Source organism: Physcomitrium patens, chromosome 13 (assembly GCF_059467195.1).
Source record: "Physcomitrium patens ecotype Gransden chromosome 13, ASM5946719v1, whole genome shotgun sequence".
Taxonomy (NCBI): domain Eukaryota; kingdom Viridiplantae; phylum Streptophyta; class Bryopsida; order Funariales; family Funariaceae; genus Physcomitrium; species Physcomitrium patens.
The window spans coordinates 14680598-14707636 of record NC_143422.1 but is presented as its reverse complement, the minus strand read 5'-3'; the positions used below and the strand labels follow the sequence as shown (position 1 = coordinate 14707636).

The 27039-nt window shown below is 40.1% G+C and overlaps 4 protein-coding genes across 8 annotated transcripts; 2 read left to right on the top strand and 2 right to left on the bottom strand.

Annotated features, from left to right (window-relative positions):
- Positions 1-2946: 2946 nt before the first annotated feature.
- LOC112290287 (uncharacterized) lies at positions 2947-5812 on the bottom strand. The gene is made up of 3 exons (XM_090255087.1): positions 5708-5812; positions 5202-5433; positions 2947-3667 (listed from the first exon to the last, which is right to left on the bottom strand). The coding sequence occupies exons 1-3, from the start codon at positions 5810-5812 to the stop codon at positions 3474-3476; spliced, it is 531 nt and encodes a 176-aa protein (XP_090111213.1). The 3' UTR covers positions 2947-3473.
- A 1922-nt stretch (positions 5813-7734) lies between these two features.
- LOC112290852 (dihydrolipoyllysine-residue acetyltransferase component 5 of pyruvate dehydrogenase complex, chloroplastic) lies at positions 7735-10997 on the bottom strand. The gene is made up of 7 exons (XM_024537634.3): positions 10597-10997; positions 9673-10355; positions 9232-9423; positions 8885-8972; positions 8651-8721; positions 8330-8413; positions 7735-8132 (listed from the first exon to the last, which is right to left on the bottom strand). The coding sequence occupies exons 1-7, from the start codon at positions 10844-10846 to the stop codon at positions 8028-8030; spliced, it is 1473 nt and encodes a 490-aa protein (XP_024393402.1). The 5' UTR covers positions 10847-10997; the 3' UTR covers positions 7735-8027.
- A 1044-nt stretch (positions 10998-12041) lies between these two features.
- LOC112290844 (histone deacetylase 19) lies at positions 12042-17241 on the top strand. 2 transcript variants are annotated; one of them, XM_024537621.3, is made up of 8 exons: positions 12042-12852; positions 14003-14443; positions 14829-14971; positions 15120-15210; positions 15327-15457; positions 15757-15820; positions 15954-16022; positions 16354-17241. In XM_024537621.3, exons 1-8 carry the CDS (start codon positions 12328-12330, stop codon positions 17059-17061), a joined length of 2172 nt encoding a protein of 723 aa, XP_024393389.1. In that variant the 5' UTR covers positions 12042-12327; the 3' UTR covers positions 17062-17241. The 2 variants fall into 2 exon arrangements, with proteins under 2 accessions (XP_024393389.1, XP_024393387.1); XM_024537619.3 differs by having other exon boundaries at positions 15754-15820.
- A 1123-nt stretch (positions 17242-18364) lies between these two features.
- On the top strand, positions 18365-26400 carry LOC112290811 (DNA ligase 1). 4 transcript variants are annotated; one of them, XM_024537524.3, is made up of 19 exons: positions 18365-18741; positions 19404-20042; positions 20254-20483; positions 20741-20857; positions 21001-21102; positions 21222-21338; positions 21628-21858; positions 21983-22077; positions 22456-22543; positions 22745-22876; positions 23012-23124; positions 23374-23475; positions 23728-23792; positions 23908-23979; positions 24451-24524; positions 24912-24968; positions 25209-25286; positions 25408-25485; positions 25772-26400. In XM_024537524.3, the coding sequence occupies exons 2-19, from the start codon at positions 19535-19537 to the stop codon at positions 25841-25843; spliced, it is 2331 nt and encodes a 776-aa protein (XP_024393292.1). In that variant the 5' UTR covers positions 18365-18741; positions 19404-19534; the 3' UTR covers positions 25844-26400. The 4 variants fall into 4 exon arrangements, with proteins under 4 accessions (XP_024393292.1, XP_090111548.1, XP_090111549.1 ...); XM_090255422.1 differs by having other exon boundaries at positions 18374-18741; positions 19330-20042; XM_090255423.1 differs by having other exon boundaries at positions 18738-18866; positions 19330-20042.
- The last annotated feature ends 639 nt before the right edge of the window (positions 26401-27039 follow it).

Here is a 27039-nt window from a genome sequence, read left to right as displayed (position 1 = left end):
TCAAGAGTTATGAATTTCTAAAGTTTGGAAAAAGAAAATCCTTTGCGGAAAAAATATGTTTTGAAGGGATTTTGTTATATTTTGAGTTTTATACAAAATAAAGGAGTTTTGGAAGCTAAGACAAGATTCACATAAAGGTTTAAGCTACACTTTCTATAGCTAGATATCTAGTGTATTCCGAGATAGTAAATCATGCCATACGATAATGGTGCCTATCAAAAAAAACAACCATAATTTAATGTAAGTGGTAAAATATGATTACTTCATCGTAATAATAAAATTATTCATCCTTGTGATAAGTTAGACTACTATAAACTTGAACCTTTTCTTATTTGTGGAAAAATCAATCCAATTGCTTATTGATTATATCTACCAAAGTCAATGAAGATCCATCATATATTCCATATGTCTCTTCTTAAACCATACAAGATTGTGAATATATCAAGAAGAAGACAAGTCTCACTTCCTCTTGTAGAAGTCGACAATAATAAAGAGTTTGAAGTGGAAGAAGTTCTAGACTCAAGATGACATCAAAATAAGTTAGAATATCTTATCTATTGGTACAAATAAGATATTAGTGAATGCACTTGGGAGCCAGCAAAAAAATCTTATAAATGTAGTACAAAAAATCAAAGCTTTTCATCAACAACATCCATCAAAATCAAGATGAAGGATAGCAAATCTTTGCTATAAAAGAAACATAATTCAAGAAAGATTATATTTTATTTTCTATCCTTGTTTGTAATTTTTATATAATTGTGGCATTAAGGAGATAGAGAATTAATAGCTAGTAGATTCAATTCAAAAGCCATTATTTACCGACTTACCAAACAAGATATTGTGATTATCACAACCTTCAAGACAACATAATAGGAATGAAGATCTTCAAGAATGATATGTTCTTTCTCAAATAAATAAAAAAATACAATGCATTTAGTATCACAACTTGAAAAAAGACTCTCAATGTTTGGCCATTTTATTAGAAGTAGGCACGACTCTTGATTAGTATTACAAATGATTTATTTGAAAGAAGTTGCAAATTTTTCAACAATGATTAAATTACAAGATGAACTTCTCGTTCTGAGATGGAATATTATTGATGGCTGAGAACCTATCAACTACCTTCAAAAAGAATAAAGATTAAAGTAAGTGGCAAATAGAATTTGTTACATCTTAGACTTCCTCAACATATGATTACTATTCCTTATGGATCTTGTGCCTAGAAAGAGAGATAATATCATGGATATATATATCTACTATAACTATTAATTAGATAATATGAATAGATAGAAGTAAATAAAAATAGATTAATTTCATAATACCTTCTAAATAAGCTTCTTGAAAGCTTCTTAGAAGCTTCTTAGATGTTGTTTTGTCTTTACATGTATTTGTAGTTGATTAGTAGAGTAGAAACTTGATCAACAAGCTAACACTGTGCTACATGTATTGGTAGCTTATGAAAAAAAATTAACTATATAACATTTATATAAAAAACTTGCTTTGTAAATCAAGATATATATCATACAAAGTCAATATATTTTTGGAGGTCCTATACAATGTTGCCACATAGATCCTAGATTGATAGTATATATAAAAGCAAGAGTGAAGCCTTCTTCACACTTATCAACTCATTTCTTGCTTCTAGTCTAGATTTAAGAATCTTTAGTTTTTTTTTAATATATATACTTTTTTATTTCTATTTTCTCACTTTTCTTTTGACATAGATTTCACAGCTTTATGCATCTTCTTTCAGTTCATGTCCTTGACATAAAGGGAAGCAGTAATTTCATCTTTGACCAATTTTTTTTAGAAAAAATATTAGTTTTATTTCTAATTTTAGGCTTTGACTTAGTTTACTACAATCTAGACTTTCATGTTACTAATATCAATTCAATTAGTTGCAATGTTCAATATACACAAAATCAATCTAAGGCTCAAATACTAGCATTACTTAGATTCTTCAAGGGAGGGAGGGAGGGAGGGGAGAGAGATCCCTCTACATGTGTAGATATAAGAAACAAGTTTGGTACAAATTTTATGCCACCCAATGATGGCACTAACAATCTATAATCATAAGACTAAACGAGATTGCCATGGCCCGCTATAATATAAAAACCAGCTGCTCAAGTAACCTGGACAAGTATCTAGGTGTACTTCATTGATATTGGGTTACATATTGCTTGTAGTGCATGAGTATTTTCATCCACATATTGCCATTATTTCGTTGCTGAGTCAGTTTGCTCCGTGTCTGCAGCCCACCTCCGGCATCGACCGGTCTGTTGCAGCTAGTCGCTCCTGATTAGCTAAGGCCAGAATTGCAACAGATCGTTTCTTCCCTCTACAAACCATCGCTAGATGAGCCTACAATTGGATTTTTTTTCCCAAAAAACCTTTCATTAGAATATCTTTGTACTTTTTTTTAAATATCTTATTTCTTACTCCGGTATTTTATTTATAGTACATATTATGCTGTAAATACTGTTGCAAATGATTTCTCTAACTGTGTGATATCAAACAGTGAATCTACCTTATACTTCTACCTAAACCCTAAACCTTATCCTACATGAGTATGGGATGATACAGTGGATAACTTATTAGAATGGGAACCATAAAAGAAATTTAGATGTGGTTAGTATGGTAAATTTCAATAGGAATGTGAACAAGTGTAGTAAGAATGCTGTTGTCGGGGGACAAATACATATCTTAATTTTTTTTTAACAACTCAGCTTCGTCGAGGGCTTCAGCAGTAAGAGGGGGTCAAGAACTAATGTCTGTTCACTAGTTCATTTTGAGGGAGTTAATTTAGAAAGATTTTGACTACCACACTTTATAGATGCAGGTTTCTGCACGGTGTTTTCAACACAATGGCGTATAGGCTATCAAGGTGTAGGCATCTGTAGACGTCAAGTGTTGACATTGCTACAAAGTAGATGTGCATCTGCAGACGTCTTCCACAACTCCCACAATGGTCAACTTATAAGAATTTTCTAAAACTCGTCAACTGGGCTCACCCATCAATTACGTAGCAAAAGCTTTCATTTGTAAATTTTAAAAATATTATGTAAAACTCGCTGCCAGAGGAGATCGTAGTGATACGAAAATGTTTTCCCTCAAAGACTGACAATCATTTACTGTGTTGGGATCTTCAGAAGACGAAAGAACAAGGGCATTTGCATTCACGACGTTGTTGGCTGAGACAGTTCAAGACAGGACAGGAGGAGATCCAGGCTTGTATACAAATCATTCCCACAACTCTGTTGTATGATTGGATTCGCAGACAGTGCATGAAGTCCCTCATTACCAGGATGTGAAGGGATAAATAATTCTTCGTTATATATTGCTTGGTCCCTAGCCTTTTCTTTGCTTGGCCTTGTAGTTATTCGGTCCAGCATCTGAACAGAGGGGACTGAGGATCGAATATAGAAGAGCCCTATATTGAACACCCAGATCCGTATGGTATCCGCAAATTTCGATCAGGCCATGGAAGGATCTTCCGAAACATCATCATACCCGTAGGCTGTTGGATCGTCAAATCCATCTGACACTCTCAAGTCATACTCTTGTGCTGGAGTTGTGCAAGAGTTTTGGAGGTAAACAATGTCGACGTCGTTAAGGAGCACATCGCAGCCAAGTACAAGAAACTTCCACAGAAGGTCAAACTCCAAACCTGAAAACAGTGGACGCTTGGGTAAGCCTTATAAAAATAAAAATAAAAAGTTAAGGCAGTTGTAAGAAACGTACAAACCTGAATTGCACAAACTGCTGGAAATACAGGGATTAACGCGCCTTGAATTTCGTATATTGAAATCGTAGCGTCTCGTTTGTAGACAGACACGTTGTGCTCATTACAAAATGAGGCAATCTCGTCTAATGCAACAACCAAGTAATTTGTCATGCTCACCCTTAAGATGCTCGCAAACTATGAATGAGGGAAATTAGACGAAGAGAAAGCATGATATAATAATCACCTAACATTGTGAGTTCTTGTGGATACAATAGCCTTATGACGGATTCATGACTGCTCCACCAACATCTTCTTGCAATATACAAAATCAAGGCAGACTATAAGCTAGCTTCTAACAACTGCGCAGAATAATGATACAGATCTGTAAAAACCAGAGCCATGTGACTCTACATAGACCACTTCCTGTGGCATTTCTCAGACATTGTTATTCAAGATGCTGACCAACTCTCTAGTGACGGCAACCTTCTTCAAGAGTGCAGCAAGCTCGGGGTTGACAGATTCATCCGGTTTCACCACCTGATTTGTCCGTGTACTTTTCACAGTGCCTGCAGACCTTAACTTGGCCAAGGGTAATAATGACTCGCCCTGCTTTTCTCTGAGATTTTCTCTTACTATTGCACGTCGTTCTTTAACTTAAATGGAATCAATTTCATGGTTTCCTTCTGAAGCCATCCTGGCTCTCTTCCAAGCATTACCACTTTAGCTTTCAAAGGTAAAACGTCTCCGTCCCGATTCATGATCATAAAGTCAATTCATCGGTTCAGATGAAATCAGATATCCTAGAAAGACACGATACCAACATGCTGGCCTTACCCTGAGCTCAATATCCACTGACGCATGCTCCCTGTTTACATCTGATGGGTCTCCTCTAAGGAGCCATGAAACAAAACTTTGCAGCGATGTAAAGTTGCAATGTGAACCTAAAGTCAGGTCAAAACGAAAAATAATATGTAAAACGCCAACCAGCGAACCAATACAGAATATCACGGCGATTAGAAACCTTCAAAGAAGCATAACCAAAACATTTAGGGGTTATTTTCTTCCTTGACTAAACAGTATTCGAACAAGAACCACTTAAAATCAGCAGCGAAATGTTCAACAGATGGTAAAGTGGCAAGTGATCAATCCCATGTTGTCAGTCCCCAAGTCAAACTGGCCGTGAGAACACATTCGTAGCTCATCAGTGAAGAACAAGTAGTGACCAAAGCAGGACAAAGTTGAAATCAAAGGAATAAAACTCTGAGGTACAAAAGAAATCCTCTGTGAGCACACCACTTCCCAAAAACTAAACGAACGGTGATCGATAAAGTAGCTCACCGCAGGCAGAGTTGGAATCCACGAAGACAGTGCAATAAGTGAGCAGAGAAGTGTTTTAGGTTAACAGGTTGATCAGTTTTCACGTAAAAAACAAATTAGGCGCGAACATGCTTCTGAAACATGAGTCTGAATTTCCCACCTTCCTTAAAGACAAACCCACTGGCAGGCGTTAGAAACCTCAGGCCGATGAAATTCCGGGCCTCAAAAAGCCGTCCAGTCGAAGAAAAGCCCAGAATTCGCCCAGGGCCATCCCCATTGCAAAAGCGTGCGCAATTCGGCAATCTCTCGTCGATCTTCGCTGCCCCACCATCTCTTTCTTCCGCATTCTCTTCCCTCACTCCTCCCTTTTGAAAAGAACAGCAACCCGTCTCCTGTACCTCTCCCACATCGAAAGCTAATCAGGATCCTCTCTCTCCGAGTCGCAATGAAACGAAAAACCCGACGCGGGGCGCAGCAAAAACAGAACAATTCCACATTAAGAATTGAGCTACTTTGAAGAAAAAATTGCCCAGCGACAGCGATGCGCCCGCTAGATGGGTACCGGCAATGCAAATTTCCTAAAATCTCGATCGAAACCCCTAGAAATTCCTCAATTGTAACCTTCACGATACCTCGATCACAAACTCAATCGCAACCTGATCGAACCTTTCCAAAGACCTCGATCGATCGGGGTCTTTTCGAAACCGGAGAAATCCGAGCTACGCGCCGCCGCCGCCGCCGTGCGTCCGTGGTAATCACCGTCGTTTCCATCGTCTCCACCGACAGCCTCCCATAGTTTAAGACTTTAGGAATTTAAGAATACTTTTGGAAAAATAATACAAGGCTTCTTTTCAACTCAAATTTCTTTACCTGTATTAATTCTCGGGTGGCCTTTCATTACAGATTATGAAACCAAAACTCCGACATACAAGAATAAGTATTTATTAATTAAGAATATAGATATATATATATATATATATAGATAGATAGATATATATATATATATATATATAAATAAAGAATGACTTGCACTTGGTGGTATTGCCTTTCAACAAATCATCATTTGTGATGACTTCACAACTTTTCAAAGTTGTCATATAAATGTTCTTAAAATGGCAAGACAAAGAACTTCCTTTATTCATGGTATTGATTATTTATTTATTAGCATTATAGTGGAAGAATGGTGTATTTAGTATTATTTGAGAAAATATATATAGACCAATGGTTGAAGAGTAAATCCAAGAATCATTGACACCTCCTATTAGCTCATCTACACAAATGAAAATATTTACTTCAATTGTAACATAAACTTGTCTCTTTATCAACTTCTTTATCCATAATAAATATGATTCTTATTAATATTAAAAATAGACTACTATAGAGGGCATCTTTATGTAGAACCTATGACTTTTAGGCTCATTCTTCATGCCCTCATGTAGTACTCTTCTAAAATTTTGGTCCATCTTTTTCTATCCTACTACCAATATATATTCTTAAATAATTTTTATACTAAAGTTCTCCCATTGCTCCTCTAATCTCCAAACATTTTTTTCTCTAAGTTATTCTCCTACTTTGACTCCTTCTATTGAGATTTAATGAACTTCTATTTTATTAGCTTAGCTAAGCAATACTAAAAAATAAAGTTAAAAATAGTTTTAACATTATCCATGGTATTGTATTGTTATTAAAAATATATATATAATACATATATATATATATATATATATATATATTCACTAAGAAAAAAATTATTTAATATAATTTATGTGTATGTATAATAAGTATTTTTTTTCTTGGTATTGTTTCAACATATATATATATGTGTATATATGTACATACTTACATGTATTTTAAATTTCTTTTTACTTCACACACACATGTTTTTATTCATAAATAAAAAATAAGAAATAAATAAATAGAAATGGGTCAAGTAGATAATCTCATATTGCAAAACATTCCTAGATGCAACTTGAATCTATAAGTGTCCTTGGTTGCACCATTTATCCATAAAAATTATACAATGGTTGTTAAAATATTTGTGTATATATATTTAATCATTTGAATGCTTGTGTTTAGTTACAACATTACACCAAATTCACATGCATCAATATATTAAGTTACATTCTACAAGTTTCTATGTGTCAGCAACTAAAATGTGATTGAAAAGACAGAATTGCAACTGAATTGTTATTGAATGCCTTATTTGTCAAGTTTTCATCATTTAAATTTTTTGAAGATATTTAACTTAATTAAAAGTCACACAGAACACTATAAAATAGTGTTTCGCAGCCCATCTAAGCATGAAAATAAGTTTTACAAGCTTTCATCAAATTCATCTTCAAAATAGGGATAAATGAACTGATAACATCTTCTTAAAATAATACAAAATTGCAATGTTTTTTCTTTTTCGTGAATATGATTTGTCTAAAAAGTGAATTTAGGATGTTGTCGAATTTGAAACTCATTGTTCTCCCTTGTCATGACTGTTTCACTACACGGTTTTGTAATGTTGTATATTAAGTGCTATTCTCTTATTTTTATATTTGATGACTGAATGAGGTTCAACCAAATTAAGTTTAACCATGTATTAAGCTAAAAGGTGCATACATCCATGATGTATGCTTTCCTCTTGACAAAAAAATTTCAACCCAAAAAAAAGCACTTCAAAAGATCTCACATGTAGGAAAAAGAAATGGATCGTAAAAAGCAAATAGTTACCAACCTGGAAATTATACCTTTGAGTACATTCTCATTATGCTCAGCATAATCTAAGCTGTACTAATTGAATCACCACCAACCTGTTTAGAGTGTTGCTGATCCTTTGCACGTTTAAGGATCTGCTGGACAGACCCATCTCTCCAAGTTTGAAACTTCGGCCAGGTTGAGACTGGAGACGGAATGAGGTTCCAATAATACACTACACAATTGCAGTGCACATCAGCAGTAGCTCTTGGTTCATCACAGAGGTCGCGTTTTTTCAGTAAAATCACATGGTAAGTTCTGTAGGGTTCTCAATGATTGCTGCAAATGTTTGCAAAAACACAGCTAGGTCTCCACCGTAGATGATTCTGTGGTCAGCGGTAACATTCACCTGGTCAACAAGCCCAATAAAGGTCAGAAGACCTTTACCGGTTTCAATATACACATTCCATATTGTGACATGAAATACAAAATTTCTTCAAGGCACTATTAAAATCTTGTAACCGTAAGTGCAGAAGTGCGAGAGGGCCCGACTACGACGGGAAAGATGCCAAACATAGAAAGGACATAGAGAAGGAGAAATGATACCGTCATCCTATTCTTCGCTCCAAATAAGCCATTTCCTGTGGCAACGACTGTGGGAACAGATGCTCCAACCGCCATGATTGCACCCTGTTCAAAGTTTCACACCATGTTTGGTCACCTAGATTCGATATGTGCAAATATTCAACCGAAGCAATTGAGCATTTGATAATGCTTCAACTCTTAACACACGAGTGAAGTGTATACTAACAAAGCAGCACAATTGTGCACAGATGAACATCTATCAAATTGTTCGTATTAATGAAACGCCTGGGAATTTAAATGCTATCAGGCGAGATTTGACCCCAGACAGGAGGATTCACTCACCATGCCGGGAGGGAGAATTGCATCAAATCGGTCTACTCCGAACATTCCAAGGTTCGATAGAACAAAGGTACCTGAAACCAAATACAAAGTTATCAAATACCAGAGGCAAGTCACCCAGGCTCACTAGATTAGCTGGGTTAAAAAAAGGAAGCCTGCAAAAGAATCAAAAGACTATCCCTACTATGATCCGAAGACAAGCTACATAAAATTCAAATCCACAGGTAAAAGTCAGACCTGAGTTGTACTCTGCCGGTGAAAGCTGCTTTGCGCGGGCCTTGTCAACAAGTTCCTTCCATGAGCGAGACAATGAGTAGATATCCACCTGCACAGTTGGAAGACCCAATTTGCCACACACACAGCGTCATTACGCTTGATAAAATCCACTACTAGAACATCACTCAGACGATCATCAACTAAGGCACAAGGATACTGCAATATCCTAGAAGGACGGAGTCCAAAACCGAGCTTTCTAAATCCTTCGAACCCTCCTGAAGTGCATTGCGATAAAACGGTTCAATTTCATTGATAACCGCAAAAGAGCTCAAAATTCCTCAAAAAAGTTCCTCTGAGCGACTTTATACCTTGTCGGCATTCTTGAGAACTGGGGTGAGAAGACCGCCGTCCATTGCAACGGCAACAGCAATGTTGATGTCTTCGTTGTATATGAAACTCTTTCCGTCCTTACAGCAGGCATTCACAACGGGATGCTTCGCCAAGGCAAGTGCACAAGCCTTAGCAAGAAGTGCAGTCATTGTCACGCCCTTCGACTTGATCTGATATCCAACAAAAACAACCTCACTCTCATTTAATCACAGTATTGAGAAAAAGGTGATGTCACTGAACCCGATAATTGCAAGTACCGGACCAGCTAATCCACTAAAGATTGTAGGCCGAGCAAGACATTTGCTGCAAGTCCTTACTCCACCAGAAATGACAGCACGGGCGACGTTAAGGATCTAAAGATAGAGGCTATAATAGCAATATGGTCGAAATTCAAAGTAGACAGCATGATATACACATACCTTCTTGTAGAGGGCGTCCAACGCATCAGTGGTGACAGTGTAACCGACACGGAACACGGGAACGGACATGCTGTCCACCATGTTGCGAGCAACACCAGCCTGCATTGATGTGAATGCCACCGAGCCGGCAGGAGCAGGGGCAGGGGCTGCAGCAGGCGCTACGGGAGCAGCGGGAGTGGGAGCAGCCGCAGCGGCAGGTTGCGCCACGGATGGGACAGAAGCTGCAACAGGGGCGGGGGCCTTGCCAGCAGAGGCCTCCACATCCTCGGCAACGATACGACCTGAGGGCCCAGAGCCTGCTACGGTGGCAAGATCAATATTGTACTGTTTAGCAAGCTTCTTAGCGTAGGGAGTAGCCACAATTCTGCCCGACCTGTATACCTCGGGAGCAGCGGGCTCTGGAGCAACCTGAACAGCTGCTACAGGTGGAGTGGCAACAGGGGCAGGGGGATGCAGAACTTTCTCCTCAACAGGAGAGGGCTTAGCAGCAGCTGGGGCCTTCTGTTCAGATCCCTTGGACTTAGCTTCGGCAATTTCTTCTTCGGTCTCCGCGAGCAGTCCAATGGCAGCTCCAACAGGTGCTGTCTCTCCCTCCCCAATCACAATTTTGGCCAGGAAGCCATCGTAGAACGTCTCTACATCCATGTCGGCCTTATCGGACTCCACCACCACGACGCTCTCACCTGATATAACCCCATCTCCCCTACTCCAATCAACAATACGATACAATGCAACTGATTCACCCAGCCACCACCCACATTGCTCACCAATCTAACCACCAAAATCAACCCTCTCACAAAATACAACTTGAACCAATTAAACCCCTCCAACGCCCATCTGATCACAAATATTGATCCAACCACCCACCCTCGCCAATGTGGGATACCCAAATCCGTAACAAGCAACAAATCCACGCAACAATACCTTTGGTAAGCTTCTCGCCTTCGGTCTTATTCCACGCCACGATTTTGCCTTCCGTCATGGTAGAGCTCAGCGCAGGCATGAAAATTTCCCGAATTTTAGCCTCCACTACAAGATTCACATTCCTCCTGCTCGTTCCGACCAAGACTGACCGGCGTGCAAGGACCCCGGAACTCCCAAAGAAAGTCGAAGAGCTCCTCAAGCTCGACGCCGGCGCAGAGGCAGCCAACGACAGATGCAACGAAGTCGCCATCGCTCACCACTACAGCAAACTCCCACTCTTCAACAAACACAAACTTCCAAACCCAGCTCTCGCGCACCTTGAGTTCGAGCCGGACGGAAGTGGCGATGGAGTTGCGAGGACAGCGATGAGAGTGAGAACCCGCAGGTAAGGTGAGGAATCCTCAAGAATGAGAGGAACAATTAGGTGAGAAAGGGGGTGATATGACCGAGGTAGGATTGGCTCGGTCTGACTTCGTTAGCATCCATGCGGTTCGGCCCAGGCTAGACTGGTCATGGTCGGAGGACTCCGCAGAATCTCTTGGACCTTTTTGATAACTGCTTGGCTTCATGGATAGACGCAACTAGTGCTCGTTAATTAGGGCTTGGATGAATCTCGGAACCTTTTCTCGCATTGGAACACCACACACTTGTAATTTAGCAAAATAGCGGGGTGAAAAGCGAATACACAGCCATCCACACGTGATTTACGTGAATACAATCCGAAAAAACAAACTCATTTTAGAGCCACAAAAATATCACCTAATTGTTTTTGTTTTTGTTTTTTAATTTTATTTTTTTTAACACAAAGTTTGGGAACAACTTCGAAATCTTCGTTTCGAGTTTTGAGAGTATTATCTGTCTGTTCCCTTGATTCTAAACTCATAATCTGTACGCATAACCTGATCTTCGCTGATCGTGATAACAAAATTTGGTTACATGTGAAAATCATGCGAAGGTGTTCTAGGTTCAACTTTTGGCATCAGGTGAAGGAGCGGAATTTAGGAAGCAGACTGTGAAATCCACGCGCAATGACCTACTTGCTATTGAAAACGGTACCATCTAGTACTTGGCTCGCTGTCGTAAATTCCACGTATGTTTTAACGACTCCAAGACAAACGTTGTGTGGGTTATCACTTGAACAAGCTCGCCGAAAGAACCACACTCGACGAGCTGGGTGGAGTTCTGACGGACATTCTTCGACTGCACAGAAGGCAGACTATTTGGACTATGACGCTGGTGCAATGATCGTTTCTGTTAGCGATTGAAACAGAGCTTGACTTAACCTTTGAATATAAAACAGATGAGATGAAATCTGTTGTAGTTACATGCAAACGGGGGTATTAGAGAAGGTTGCAGGCGGTTCTACTCCGGGTATGGAAAATTCCGGTACGTTGCGGTGGCTTCCATACAGAGTGGAGTGCGGTCTGTGCGCCGGTAGTATTCACTTCGTTTCGAGCATTTTCAGCGTCAGCCTGAGCCCCCGTTTAGCCGCACCCTGAGTTTGTCGCTACTTGCGGCTCTTTGGTTTTGCAGCTCCGGGGCTCTGCATTACTTGGCTTAGACACGTCCAGAGGTCGTCAGGTTGTGGTTTTTGCTGTTGGGTGCTCGTTGGGTGCGCGAATAGAGACGCTTGTTCTAGCGCAACGACGTAGAACGAGAGCTCTAAGTATGGCGGGGGCCATGCTGGGATTGGGTGGAGGTTAGCGTGGGTTGGTTCGGAGAGAAGTGGTGATGGAGGGAGGGAATTCTCTCGTTGCGGGGCCTGAGGGGAGGAAGCGGCGTGTGTCGTATTTTTACGATCCTGATGTGGGGAACTATTACTATGGGCAGGGACATCCCATGAAACCGCATCGCATTCGGATGGCGCATTCGCTATTGGTGCACTACAATCTGCACACGAGGATGGAGGTCCTGCGGCCTTACCCAGCGCGTGATCGCGACCTCTGTCGTTTTCACGCGGATGACTATGTGTCTTTCTTGAAAGAAGTTACTCCAGAGACGCAGCATGACCAGATGAGGCAACTCAAGCGCTTTAATGTGGGTGAGGATTGCCCTGTGTTTGATGGGCTGTACAATTTCTGCCAGACTTACGCGGGGGGCTCGGTCGGAGGCGCCGTCAAGCTCAATCATGGCCACAGCGACATTGCCATCAACTGGGCGGGAGGCTTGCATCATGCGAAAAAGTGCGAGGCTTCTGGATTTTGCTACGTTAATGATATCGTGCTTGCTATCTTGGAGCTTCTCAAGTACCATCAGGTATGATTTGGGGCTTCTCTGGTTGTTCAGTTTCTGTGAGGTGTATATTTTGGTCATAAAAATCACGAGAGTTTGGTGTTTAAATTTGTTGGTTTTCTGGGTTCATAAGTATTGAAGCAACTATTGTTGAAGTCTTTTAAGAATCTTTTATGAGCACTTTTAGGCTTTTGAAAAGCAATACATCACCAGTAATCTTGTTGCTCCTTAGCAGTGAACGATATTTGTTGATTGTTGCAATCGGTGTTCTTGGTGGCTTACCTCAAACCTAAAGGATCTTCCCGATTCTAGTTTCTTTGAAAAAATTCTCTCGATAAATTTTGAATCGTTGACCAGAGTTAAATCCTTGTAGTCGATATCGTGGCAGCAGACCGAGGAATTTTGTGGTGTTCACGTCTGTTCTAGCCACTGAATCTTCTAAAGTTGAGGCATTCTGTCCGTGTCAGCAACGTAGCTTTTATTATTGTGCAAGCAGTTTTAGAGGAGGTTCAGCTAGATCGGAAATGCTTCACTGACATCCCTGTTGTTGTAGTAGTGGGAGTTTACATACTTGACTGCATTTGGAGTTCTATACCATCAGTTTTAGTCTTTTCTTTTCTATTCAACTTTAGTCTGTTTGAAGAGTTGTTACAGCAGTTGTTCATTTGTAACGTTGATCAGGTTTAGGTTCTGTCGTGCGAGGTCGATTTTGGCGTGTATTGTACGAGTGTCATGTTATTTTCTTAGAAAAGGGATCTTAACTCGTTCTGCGGTCTTATTTATGATTCTTGTTACGATTCTTTCCTGTTTATTTTCGCTTCAGGAGCATTAATATTTGTGGCGACTTGTTCCAGTCCACTTCCACCTCACTTTAAAATTTCTAGTCTTGTAAGTTTCTTTAGCTGGATACATGTTTCAAGTATTCATACAAAGCTACCTGCTTAGTGCGATCATTATAACCTGCTGTGTCTAGATTCTTAAAATAATGTGTCTTCTGCTAGTAGGGAGTATTGGCTTTCTCAGTAACGGGCTTATTAAATAAGAACCTGTTTTATGTACTAATGAATTTAGCTTAGAAATTTGTGAGCTTTCTATGTCAGTGTGCCTAGGCCAGGTAAATGTCCTTGTTCTATCTTGTTCATGTATAAACACTGAACTCAAGTTGTGCATGCAGCGAGTACTCTATATTGATATCGACATACACCACGGAGATGGTGTGGAGGAGGCGTTCTATACGACTGATAGAGTGATGACTGTTTCTTTTCATAAATTTGGGGACTACTTTCCAGGGACAGGAGATGTTCGAGACATTGGTCATGGAAAGGGGAAGTATTATTCATTGAACGTTCCTTTGGACGATGGGATTGACGATGAGAGCTACCAATCGCTTTTTAAGCCCATCATGTCGAAGGTGATGGAAGTGTTTCAACCTGGCGCGGTGGTTCTACAATGTGGGGCCGACTCTTTGTCGGGTGATCGACTTGGCTGTTTCAACTTGTCTGTAAAAGGCCACGCAGAATGTGTTCGATTTATGCGGTCTTTCAATGTGCCGTTGCTGCTTGTAGGCGGTGGAGGTTATACAATACGCAATGTTGCTCGCTGTTGGTGCTATGAGGTCCTACGGAACTTCCTCAACTCATTTCAATGTTTGTTGTAGTAAGATAACGAAGCACAGGAGTTTTAGCTGCAGTATGTTTTGGATGGCTTGGTTACACCATATGTCAACTGTTTGGGAGCTTTGAATTCTATTGGGATTTCATTATTTTCTTAGGGATATCTGAGCTGCTCCACTGCTCCAATATCTAATGCATCTTTTGGTAGTTAATATTAGAGCAAGCTAGAAAAGTTTTGAAGAGTTGCCGACGGACATAATTCCGAAGGGCACTAAATTTGCTATTCAAGCTATATGGTGGCCTTCTGGAAAACGTAGACTTAATTTTCACCAGAATTTTATCTTTATTATTTCGAGTAAATTGACGTTGTGGTTTGTTGCGGTACAGACAGCTGTGGCAGTAGGAGAAGAACTAGACGACAGGTTGCCTCACCACGAATATTATGAATACTTTGGGCCTGATTATTCACTGCATGTCGCACCGAGTAACATGGCAAATCAAAACTCAAAGAAAGATATTGATAATTTGAGGTTAGCATTCAGACTTTGCTAGCCAATGTGCTTAAGAAGTGTACTGCTTCTGGTATTCGGAAGTCGTTTGATCAACAGCTAAAAATTTACTCTTTTCCATGGCAAGCCGGAATTGTTCTTTGATCTGATCCGTGGATGTTTTGCGCAGGATGAAATTATTGGAGAACTTATCAAAATTGCAGCATGTTCCAAGTGTCCCATTTTCCGAGAGGCCGCCAGATACCGAACTTCCTGAAAATGTATTTGTAGCTTTCAAACTCAATTTGTCTTTCGAATGTGCTTTTTGGATCATGCAGGTCTTCCACGAACTTATTTTTATGACGATGGATAGTCTCACCCTCATTATTGAGTGCAGGAGGATGAAGATTTGGAGCTTCGTGATAAAGGTCGTACATGGGATGGCGAATTATCGGACTCCGACTCTGAGGATCATGATCTAAGACGACGCAATCAGGGTGTATTTGCTAGTGAGACAGCATTTCCAAGGTCAATAACTTTTCATTCAAACTGCATGTGACATTGTTCAAGTAGTTATGCTATAAATGCCATGCATGTTGATGAGAGCATTTATCAAGCGAGCTTAGGTTTGTTTGTTTTTTCTAGCCTTTTCCCTGCGTATACTTTTTTTACATTTTTGTATTACTCCCATGTAAGCTCTTCTCCCCTTTTGAGTTGCTCTTGCCATCTTTGCTCTCAAGCTCTCATGTGTCTTTGTTTTTCTGTTTATTATGAAGAGTGTTAATCTATTAGGAAGCTTATGGTTTTCTTCTCTTTGAACGCAGAAGACCCCCACCACTGGGTTCAACTAGGGGGAAATCTGAGGAAGAGATTGGTGAAGCAATGTCCTCGGTCAGTTTTATCCCTTCTCTTAGACCCGGAAGAGCACCTTATGAGTATCAGTATTTAAGTGTGAACCGTTAACTTTAAGACGTCACTGTTCTCAATCTTCAACATAATGTTTTGTTCATTTGTTCAAATTTAGGACGACGAGATCGATATGGAAGATGAGGCTCGAAAAGGCCCCGAGGACACCAAAGATGCTGCTGAGGAGGTAATGTCATACTCACTGCGCTTTCATCAAATAGAGTTTGTTCCTTGTCATATGTTTCTTTTGGTGAATTTAATGCTCACAGCAATGGTTTCTTTGTTAACCATATCCTAGCTTAAAAACTCTTGGAATACTAATTTGGGATTCTTCGGGAATGTCAAACTTTGAGTTAATCCTTGAAGAACCCTTCTTTATGTTGTGCAGGGCTTTATGGTTCTCTATTGTGTTATTTTTGTACAAATCACCAAAGCATTCCTTCACTATTCTTAGATGTAACTTTATGTCAGTCTAAGAACTCGTACTGAATCTAATATTAGTATTGTTTTACGAACAGCACGTGGAAATGGATGTGGATCCAGCGGTTGAGGCTGGACCCGAGGATGAGACACCATCCAATATTGAAATGGGTGGAGCACCCCAGGCAGAGCAAGCAGACACTTCTGCAGGAGCAGCGCCCGCAGTAGCAGTTGCACCACCAACGACCACAACCAATGTTGACAGAGAGAGCAGCGTATCCACAGCTGCACCTTTCCTCTTGCATCCCTCTCCTTCAAGCACAACTGCTGCCGTAAAGCCGGCTGCATCCTCTTCGGGTAGGGTGACAGAGCGATCAACCGTCGCCCCTGCTGCAACAAACTTCAACCAAAGTAATTCATTTGGGGGCGCACCCAGTTTTACCCAAAGATCATACGTCCCGCCCCAGCCAAGTGCGGGGTCGAATATGCCCTGGCGACAGTCTCAACCTGGAAACCATGCAAAGACTAGTAATCAATCCAACAATTCACATAGCCTTCCCCAAGCTGGTGTTCCACTGGGCATCAGGGCAGGCCCTCCGAGTCAGGCTGGAGGAGGAGCATCTGTTCCGGGCTCTGGCTCTGGAATTCTGTCTCGTTCTAGTGGAAACCCAGTTCTACCTCCTGGTCGGCCAGGTGCTCCAGGCCCTGGTTCCTATTCTGCAAGACCTGCAGGACCAACCAACCGGTTTGCTTCCACCATCAATCCAGGAGCTAACTTGGGAGAGCCTGCACAAACTGACAGCTGATTGTAGAAGATTATTGATTTCTATCAATTAATGGACATAATCCACCCGATGTCGATCTGTAAACAGAAAAAGATTTTCCTCATGACTCTAGCATGATCTCAGCCTAACAATGGATTCACATGAAGTGTAAATTAATACAATTTCAGTGAATTTAATGTGTGCTCATTTGTTCACGCGGAAGCTATATCTCCAGGTTAAAGCATGATTTGGAATTAAAAAAACGAACGAACGAACGAAAAGAAGAAAAAAAAAAAAAAAAAAAAAAAAAAAAAAATCTCATCATGCTCAATACCTTTTTGTGAGGGCAACATTTAACCAGTTCTGGTCTTGGTTGGTGTCTGATTTCACTGGTTTTATTTTGAGGACAGGAAAAATTGTAAAACTTACATCCAGTCTAATAGTAGGTGGTTCTGACATAAGCAATTCATGCAAGATTATATGGACAAATAAATAAACACATATATATATATATATATATATATATGTGTGTGTGTGTATAAAACTCATGTTCTTATCATTATTCTCCAAAGAAGTTTGATATTGAGTTGGTTTGGTTACCAACTCAATACCACTTCACTTAAAATATCATGACTTCATTTACATGATAATTGAGACTTGTATGACAATTTCAAAGTAGTTATCTTACAATCTTAAAATATAATAAAAACTTAGGATTATAAAAAGTCATATTCTACATTTTTTTTAAATAAAATAGTAGTAAAGATCAAATTAAAGTTAATCTTCTCAATAAAAATTACAAATTTTAATTTGTACATATGTATGTAGTTATTACTATCATAAAATTAAACATATTAATCAAACTGGTACTTCAAATTGTTTTACACTTAGTAACTTCTTTACTCCCTTCATGGTTTAATTTGAATTACTAGAGTCTTTAAGTTTGTATGTATTTTAAACTGTGTTTTACAACATTATTGTAATTGTTTTGATTCTTTATTATATTAGATTTGTTTTGAATATATTTTTTTCAAGTTTGAATTTACTAAGTGTACTCATATATGTATAATAACAATAATAATGATAATATATTGATGGTTACTTCTTCATAAATAAGATATGTTTTACCATCAAAACTTATTGAAGAAGCATTTCAAACAAACTTTCTAATAAAGCTTGTCAATCAAGCCACTACAAGAAACTTCCTGCCAAAGCTTTACAACAAGACTTTTTTATTCAGCTACTTATTAATATTCAAAACACTCCATTCAAAACACAGAAAACCATTCATCGTTTACCCAACGGACCAACCAAAGCCAAGAAACCTTCAATTGAATGGATCAACAATTATGCAACGACACCTCTTGCGGAGAAGGAAGACCAAGTCGGTACCGACACCGCGTGATTTTCTTCGGCAAGGTGGCAGAATTCTGAGCGAGGTTGCAAGCAGAAGCGGAGTGAAAGAAGGAAAGGAAATCTACAGCAACGCATTCAAAAAGCAAACTACCCAAGGGGCAGAATCACAGACTGGTCTCTTCAGATGGGCAGATCAGCTGGGTTTTGTGTCAAATCTCCGGGCTGTGGATAGATTTTCGGCACAGAGATTTGGGGAGTGATGAAGAAAGCTGTAAATTTGAGAACTGGGTTTTGATTTGAAGTTGCGCATCCATCCGTTTTCCACGAGTAGCGGGGACGAAACAGCCACATTCATCGCATGCTAAGGTCAGTTTCCCTCCGTTTATGGCCTTGTTTGGAGCTCCAGCGCTCCCCTCTCGTGCGGATCCAGGCTAGTGTTTGTCGTTGCGGAGGGATTTGTTGCATTGGATTTTACAGGAGATAATCGCTAGGTTTGTGAGCACTTCTTTCTAGGGTTTTATATCCGCTCCCTGAATTTTTTTGGTGTGCCTTTGCGCTTGTTTGATAGTTTTTTTTTGGTGATAGGCTAAGACAGAGCGCCTCAACCATGTTTCATATACTTCGTTGGAATGGTCATGGAGAATGTTTGGGGTGATTGAACCTGTTGATAGTTTTTTCGCGATGCTGTTTCTTTTAAATTGCTGATGTGCAGCTGCATTTTGATTTTTTTATAGCGTTACTGGTTTGCTGTTCTTCATTCTGTCTTGGATATGTTTTATCATGTTTATTTTTTTGGTTTTATACGTGTAAGGGATGTGAGCATGATTCTATAATCTGATATCGTCGTTGAAGTTTCTTGAGATCGTCACTGCGGGTTTTGTAGCATTAGTGATCATTGTATGTGTAATTCGTGAGGATGATGCTGATTTCATTTGCTTGATGCATTATGTACAGATGATTTGTACTTTTGGAGGATCTCTAGGGTTTATGGGCTGTTTATCAGTCTAAGTGATGTAGCCTTGTCGCAGGAGCTGGTTGGAATACGGAGCTTGTATTGACATTGTATCATGGATGATCAAATTCATGTCAATTTCATGGCTTTGAAGTATCAGGGTGTGAATAAGAATTAGGAAAAAAAATAGTTTTCGAGGCAGAAATCATGGCAGGGAAAAAATCTGCCTTCGAATTTATGATGGGGAACGCCCGGAAGGGCAGTTCCAAAGAGAAGGGTTGCCCCTCGGCATCATTGGCTGAAAAGGCCAAAGAGGTAATTAAGGAGTCTGTGAAGGAGACTATCAAAGAGGAGGCCGATGAGAAGATGGAAGACATTTCGGTGATGGATATTGATGTGAAGATGGAGGACAAGAAAGTCATAACCTCTTCAACCACAGACTCGGTAGCGCCATCAACCAAGGAGGCTAAGCGAAAGGGTCGGCCTCCGGCATCGTCAGTAGCAAAGGCCAAGCAGGTTGTTAAGGAGTCTGAGACGGCGACCATCAAAGAGGAGGTTGATGCGAAGATGGAGGAGAAGAAAGTAGTGGCGTCTACAGCTGCCGAAGCGGTCGTGCTATTAACCAAGAAGGAGACAGATTTTGACCCTGAAGCTGCTGCATTCTGGAAGCCGGGGCAACCCGTGCCATTCTTATTTCTTGCCAGCGCTCTTGATAGTAAGTTTTGAATGGTTGACCACAATGGCAATGAAGTGGGTCCTATTTCACGTCATTCTATTTACATGTTTGATCCTGTAAAACCGCGAAATCCACGTACAATTTGAGGACCTTATAGTGATGAAGTATATTGTTTTGGTTCAGAGGAATAAATTTTAAATACTAACTCGCACCAACTTCTGTGTGTTTGTCTCTGTTTCCATTTGAGCAGTCATTTCAGATGAGTCAGGGAGGCTAGCAATGACGAATATTTTGTGCAATGTATTTCGGACGGTTATTGCAACCACGCCGAAGGATCTCCTGGCAGTCGTGACCTTGTCAGCAAATAGGATTGCTCCAGCTCATGAGGGTGTGGAGCTTGGTATCGGTGATGCGGCCATTGTCAGAGTCCTTACTGAGGCGTATGGAAGAAAGGCTGACCAAATTAAAGCTCAGATGAAGGTAGGTCTCAATTTTCAAGGCTATTAAGCAAATAGTAAAAGGACAAGTTAAAATATGAGTTTGAGTCCGGAAACATTATCCAAAGTCGTATTATTCTTGTTTATTCTTCGTGGAAGATTAAATAACTTGTTACAAGGAATTCCGATGCGGGTCAAATCTAAGAAGGGCGGTTGTGCTCTTACATCATGATAAGAGCATGTCTCATTCATGAATTTCAAGTTTCTGTCTGAGCAGTGTAACATTGGAAGTGAATGCAGACATTGGGGGACCTTGGTCTCGTTGCAAAGGCTAGTCGAACTTCGCAGAGGACCATGTTCAAATCACAACCCTTGACGTGTGCAAAAGTACTGGATACATTTCGCGAGATTGCTAAGGTAGGCATAGCACCATATATTTACAGATTTCATTGATTTCTTCTGGCATCAATTTTTTCATTCGCAAAGAACTGATAGCAGAATACCTTGGATTATCCTTCTTGATATTTTCACCACTAAAAATCACCACTTAACCGTCACAGGATAGCGGCAACCAGAGTCAGGACAGGAAGCGTGGAAGAATGAAAGCTCTTCTTGTAGCAGCCACAGAATGTGAGCCATTATACCTTGTCCGCCTGCTTCAGGTATGTTGTTTACTCTCTGACTCCGTTATAACCTATTCATGTTTTGGAATCAATTAACTAACCACAATTCAATATGTTACTTATACACAACGTTATCATGTTGAATCTGCTTTGTATAGTCCAAACTACGCATAGGTTTGGCAGAGAAAACCGTGCTAGCAGCTCTGGCGCACGCAGCGGTGCTTTCTGAGGTCCCTCGAGTTCCTGCTAATCAGCTGACTGCTAGGTTAGAAGAGGTACATGTTCTTCCCCCAAATTATGCTAACTCACTGCTATTGTAAAGCAAGGCTTTTGGCATCGTTTGTGAATGAGCATTGGTTAGTGAAAAACCACTATCTACACGAGGGAGGAAGGTCCACAGTCTTTGTTTGGTCATCTCGACATGTTGAGATTGTCACAACCTTGAAAGAGTGGTGGTCAATGTTTGTAGAAATGATTTGGTTACACTGCAATATGTTCTATGTTTTTGAGTCGATGTGATTTGAGATCTGCACGTTAACTTACGACAACTGATTTGTTGTGCAGGCGGAAGAAATAATGAAGGAAACCTACTCAGTGCTTCCTATATACGAAAAGATTATAAGCGCAATATTAGAACATGGTATCCGCAAGCTACCTGAAGTTTGCAATTTTACTTTGGGTATACCTGTTGGACCTATGCTAGCTAAGCCTACAACCGGGGTTTCTGAAGTTCTCAACAAATTTCAGGACATGGAGTTTTCATGTGAATATAAATATGACGGTGAAAGAGCTCAGGTTTAATCTTCCGCTCGAAACTGTTAGAAGACTTTATGCTTTACTTTCTTCAGAGAAATTCTTAAGTTATAAAGCATCCTGCAGTGCTGTTTGTTGAGTGATCTGTACTCGTTATGAATCGCAGGTACATTATCTGCAAGGGGGCACAATTGAGATATACAGTAGAAATGCTGAACACAACACTGGGAAGTTTCCTGACATCGTTGCAGCAATGCCCAGGTATATCCTACCCGAATTAAGCTGTCGGTGAACGATCTGAGTGCCATTGTAACTTACATCAATCAATAAGTATTTGCTCGACGAGGCGTATATTGCATTTACAATTTATGAGTACATGCAGGGAGTATTAGTTGGTAATTTCATGTGACTTCTTTTTTCAAAGCTTCTCAGGGTGCGGTTCACTGGTGTGATTGGTCATGGCGTTAATTTTGCCCTGAAGCTCCTTGTTATCTTAATTAGTCAATGCAGTAAGTCAATTTGTCTAGAAATCATTCAGACCAAGTTCTTGCTCAATGTTTTTATGGCATTCTCCAAAATAGATTCTGAAGAAGAGGGCTGTCCAGAGGCGCCGCTAATGAGCACCACTTTCACTTGCAGGTGTATGAAAACTGGAACTGAAACATATGTACTTGATTGTGAAGTAGTCGCTTACGATCGAGAGAAGAATAAGATATTGCCCTTTCAGGTGAATTCTTTTCCCTTACTGCATGAAATTACTTGTATAATGCTCTTTCTTGAATCAAAGAAGAAAGATGTTGCTGGAGAGATAACAAAAAGTAATAACACTCTTACTTCCAATTACAACGTGATAGTTCCTACACTTTTTGCACAATTAGGTCAGGCGTGAACAAGATCCCTTATGCTGCATTTCATGAACTCACCGCAGGTTTTGAGCACCCGAGCTCGAAAAGGGGTCGTGTTGAGCGACATCAAAATACAAGTGTGTCTTTTCGCGTTTGATCTTCTGTACCTGAATGGCCGTCCATTGTTGAAGGAGCAGTTGAATGTTCGAAGAGAGGTAAACCCGGCTATCACGACTTCTTATTGTAGTGTTGAAACTTGAATTACTAGGGATTTTCCTCCTTGTGCTTTTAACTGGTTTTTTCTTCTCGTATGTCTCATCCAAATGGTTTAATCGTTTTTTGAGGTACAGTTGCTGTACTCCTCGTTTCAAGAGATACCAGGAGAGTTTCAGTTCGCAACTGCAAAGAACTCAAATGATTTGGAGGAGATTCAAAAGTTTCTAGAAGATGCTATAAATGACAGGTCTGTTAAACTTCACCTGGCGTTCTTCAAAGTGTGTGTCAGCTGTGTCATTGTTTGCGTTATCTGTCGTAAAAGCTTGTTATTTAGCTTCAGCATATTACAACGTTATCAGCATTTTTTCTGTAACGATTCCATTTTTTCTACCAGCTTTAGTTGTCCCTGACTGCATGGCCTCTCTCCATTACAAGAGATTTTGAAGGAGGCTGTGTTATTGTAATTTAGAGTAATGACGGGTGGTCTTTTGTACAGTTGTGAAGGGCTAATTGTGAAGACATTGTCAAAAGACGCAACTTATGAACCTGCTAAGCGTTCGAACAATTGGCTCAAGCTCAAGAAAGATTACATGAATACGTACATTTCTTCAACTCTGAAATTGATTGTATCCACCCGTTTTTAGATTTTTGTTGTGCACCAACAGATCTAGGCTTGGGTCATCAAGTTCCTCGATAATTTTGATTATGTGAAGAAGTCAATCGAATAGCTTATAACTGATACTTAAGCACATGTTCTCTCTCCCTCTTCCTCCCTCCAGAAAAGAACCATTAATAAAGTTTGGCTTAGCTTCAGCCATAAATCTGACTTTGGTGTTGGCTCCTGCTAAAGTGGAGGTGGAGATTCCTTGGATCTTGTACCGATTGGAGCGTTCTATGGTCGTGGAAAACGCGTCGGTATGTGCTAATACCTGGCTTTGATAAATTGTTTCTCAGATTGCAATCTTTTTAGAGGAAAAAACTGATAATGGCGCACTATTGTCGACACTGCCTTTTCACTTTCATCTTGCAGGTGTTTATGGCGCGTTCTTGTTGGCATGTTACGATGAAGATCGGGAAGAGTTTCAAAGCATCTGCAAAATTGGTGAGCGAGTGAATTTTTATGGACTTCTCTCATCTTCTCGTACATAAAGAAAATGACACATATACTTAAATAAGAAAGAATCGCTTCCCTAGATCTTGAAGGCATCATAGATCTGCATGGGGGATATGAAGCAAAATAATATAGTCAGGATGAAGAAGATGACTTTGTGTGTTGATTGACACGAATTCAAATCATGGAATTTTGGTCATTTGCCAGACATCAACTGGGTGTGTAGTTAGACGCCGTCATACTGTTTTGTACTTTCTGAAAAGATGAAAGGTACACTTTTGCTTCCTTGTCGGAAAGAAGATTACATGTTTTTATCCTTTCAAAGACAACAAATCGGAAGGAAACCTTCAAAATTCCCAAGTCTACCTTACGATATGCTACTTACTGGTGTGTCTAATATAACATTCTCCTAGTTTGTAAAGCGTGTTCAACAACGGAAAATGGGTACTGGGTGTTTCTCAGGAACGGGATTCACAGAGGCTGTGCTGGAGGAACGTTCTGTGACCCTGAAGAATCATGTCATACCTCAACCGAGGGTAAATTTTGAAATCAACACTCTTTATGGTCTCATTTTCATCAATTTTGAGCTTTCTATTGCATTTATGGACCTTATTCATGAGATCTCTGTTGATGTACCGCATCGGTAGGACAGTGTGAGTTCTGCACATTCGAGACTGGAAATCTTTTTTATCACATATTTTTCTCCTCTCCTCTCCCTACAGCAACATTCTGAGAATGTTTGAGGGTACATGACTTTTTTGAGATCATACATGTGTTGTTTGTGATACGGGCAGTACTATTGCCGATGGTAATATTCCTCTCCATAGTAATAAAGATATTTATGATTGCCATGATGAGTGACATGTCAGCAGAGGTGCTTTGATATTAATGTACTCTAGCTGTGCCCACTCCATTGTTTGCAGTCCTATTACAGATATGGGGAGACAATTGGAGTAGATGTTTGGTTTGAAGATGTTGAGGTAACAAATGTCATTTTTTCAAGTTTGTATTCCTCTGCATTTATTCTTAGCACTGTATGTGAATGATCTTTGCTCCATTTCTGATTTGGGTGCTGATTAAAACATTTTTATTAAAAAGGTGGTTGGCGTCATTATGCATAAAGCTTCAAGAACACTTGGAAAGTGCACAAGATTTAGTTATCGAGGTCTTTTCTATTCTTTACAGTATCATCTATGCTCATATTTATTTGGTTTCGGCAGGTCTGGGAGGTGAAGGCTGCTGATTTGAGTATTAGCCCTGTCCATCGAGCAGCTGTGGGATTGGTTGATCCCAATAAGGTGTGTATCTCTCTGGTCTTATTTTGTCTCCAATTTTTTTTTTTTTGTGTGTGACAAATATTGTGCCCAAGGAGACCAAATATCTTCACCAAATACAGTCCCACTTTTATGTCTGATGCAGGGGATTTCGTTGCGTTTTCCAAGGTTGATGAGATTACGGGAAGATAAAACGCCTGTTGAAGCGACTTCAGCACAGCAGGTGTGGACACGCGCTGTAATTATAGAAACAGAAAAATTCTGTCTGCTGTATGCTGTCACTCAAGATAAACGAATTTATACCGTTGAATCTTGCTAGAAGTCCTGAGTCATGCTCTTCAAATCAGCGTAATGTCTCAAGTGTATAATGTTTAGATTTACAGGACTCCGTTCTTTGTGCTACCACAAGGCGTGTACCTGATTGACTCAACAGTTAATGCTTGACGTTGTTATGCATTATTGAGGAATTGGATGCCAACGAAATAGCCTAATTCGGCTCTGTAATGCAGGTCGCAGAAATGTATCGAGCTCAGAAGATCAACCATGGCCATGGTGGAGACGCCGACGATGACGATGATTAGCATTCTTCAGTTAAACTCATCGCTAACGGCTAAACAATGTTGTGCTGCCTACGGGCTGTCAAGAGACCAAGTGATCAGCACACGTGAACGTTTCGAAAAAAAACTCCAGCAGCAATGCGCAGCAATGGAACCTCAGCATACTTATCAAGGGAGCAACTTGCGTAACAGTGGTGATGATATCCTGCGATGCTGCCACATCAAAGCAAATGTCCTCGGATAGATAGAATGCCTACATATTATAGCTTGGGACAGATCCTCCAGACGAACCTTCTGAATTCCTGACACGTCTATTTTCATGCAATTGAAATGCTAAAGTGTAATTAGCCTGAATTGTTTCTCTTGAAAGCTGCTTTCAAACTAGATTCCTACTCTGTGGAAGTAGACATTCTAGAATGACACTCTGTCATTTACACACAGGAAGGTGTCGATGCATGTGTTATTTTCAGCCAAACAGAAAGCACTGTAGCTTCATCAGCAGTTGGGGTGTTGCATAAAACGCCAGATTTTGGAATGAACCATTTTCAACTGACACTATAAACAACTCTGTGTTCCTGGATCTTCCGGATATGCTTCTCCTGGTCGATCGTTCTTCAAAGCTGGCGGCTTACGCAACGTGCCCCTTGACCCACATTTATTAAATGCAATAAAAGGATGCATAACACTGTTTTGGATGTGAAGCTGCAAGCACCGTAATGTTCGGCATGCTTTTTGTGAGTATTAATTTAATTTCCTGCAGTAGAATACTTCCAACAACGCCTGGATATTTTTTCATACAACTCCACATGGGCGCAATGATCAACTGCTGGAAACAGTGTTGTATTAATTTGGGAAGTTGAGATTTCTGATTTAAGGATGAGATTTTGTGAAAAATTGTTCTTACTAATGTATTCTCTTGATTATCGAGGAGTATTAAATCAAATTCTAAATCGACCGACTACAAATATTTTAAGATTTAAATATCTAAGGTTTCTCTTGGCGGTTGTGAACAATATGTACCAAGTAATGGTGCCTCACTGGCAAGAAGACATCCAAAAACATTTGCTTGAATTACTGAATTAACAGACAAGTTAGGTTAGAAAATCCTCCATTGCAACAAAACTAAAACCAGCCATGAGAACCCTCGGAGCAATGTCAAACTAAAAAATCTTGTGGTGGATTGATTTTTGATTTAGGTGGGTCAATTTAATGTTCCCCTT

Coding starts and splice junctions, on each gene's coding strand:
- LOC112290852 (XM_024537634.3), bottom strand. CDS start 10,846: ATGGCGACTTCGTTGCATCTGTCGTTGGCTGCCTCTGCGCCGGCGTCG. Junction 9,424..9,672: donor TGGACGCCCTCTACAAGAAG/GTATGTGTATAT, acceptor GTTGGATATCAG/ATCAAGTCGAAGGGCGTGAC. Junction 8,133..8,329: donor GAGCGAAGAATAGGATGACG/GTATCATTTCTC, acceptor CTTGTTGACCAG/GTGAATGTTACCGCTGACCA.
- LOC112290287 (XM_090255087.1), bottom strand. CDS start 5,812: ATGGAAACGACGGTGATTACCACGGACGCACGGCGGCGGCGGCGGCGC. Junction 5,434..5,707: donor CGATCGAGGTCTTTGGAAAG/GTTCGATCAGGT, acceptor GGAGAGGTACAG/GAGACGGGTTGCTGTTCTTT. Junction 3,668..5,201: donor TGGGTTTGTCTTTAAGGAAG/GTGGGAAATTCA, acceptor CACTGTTTTCAG/GTTTGGAGTTTGACCTTCTG.
- LOC112290811 (XM_024537524.3), top strand. CDS start 19,535: ATGGCAGGGAAAAAATCTGCCTTCGAATTTATGATGGGGAACGCCCGG. Junction 21,859..21,982: donor ATGACGGTGAAAGAGCTCAG/GTTTAATCTTCC, acceptor TATGAATCGCAG/GTACATTATCTGCAAGGGGG. Junction 22,078..22,455: donor ATCGTTGCAGCAATGCCCAG/GTATATCCTACC, acceptor TTTCACTTGCAG/GTGTATGAAAACTGGAACTG.
- LOC112290844 (XM_024537619.3), top strand. CDS start 12,328: ATGGAGGGAGGGAATTCTCTCGTTGCGGGGCCTGAGGGGAGGAAGCGG. Junction 12,853..14,002: donor AGCTTCTCAAGTACCATCAG/GTATGATTTGGG, acceptor TTGTGCATGCAG/CGAGTACTCTATATTGATAT. Junction 15,458..15,753: donor AGTGAGACAGCATTTCCAAG/GTCAATAACTTT, acceptor CTTTGAACGCAG/AAGACCCCCACCACTGGGTT.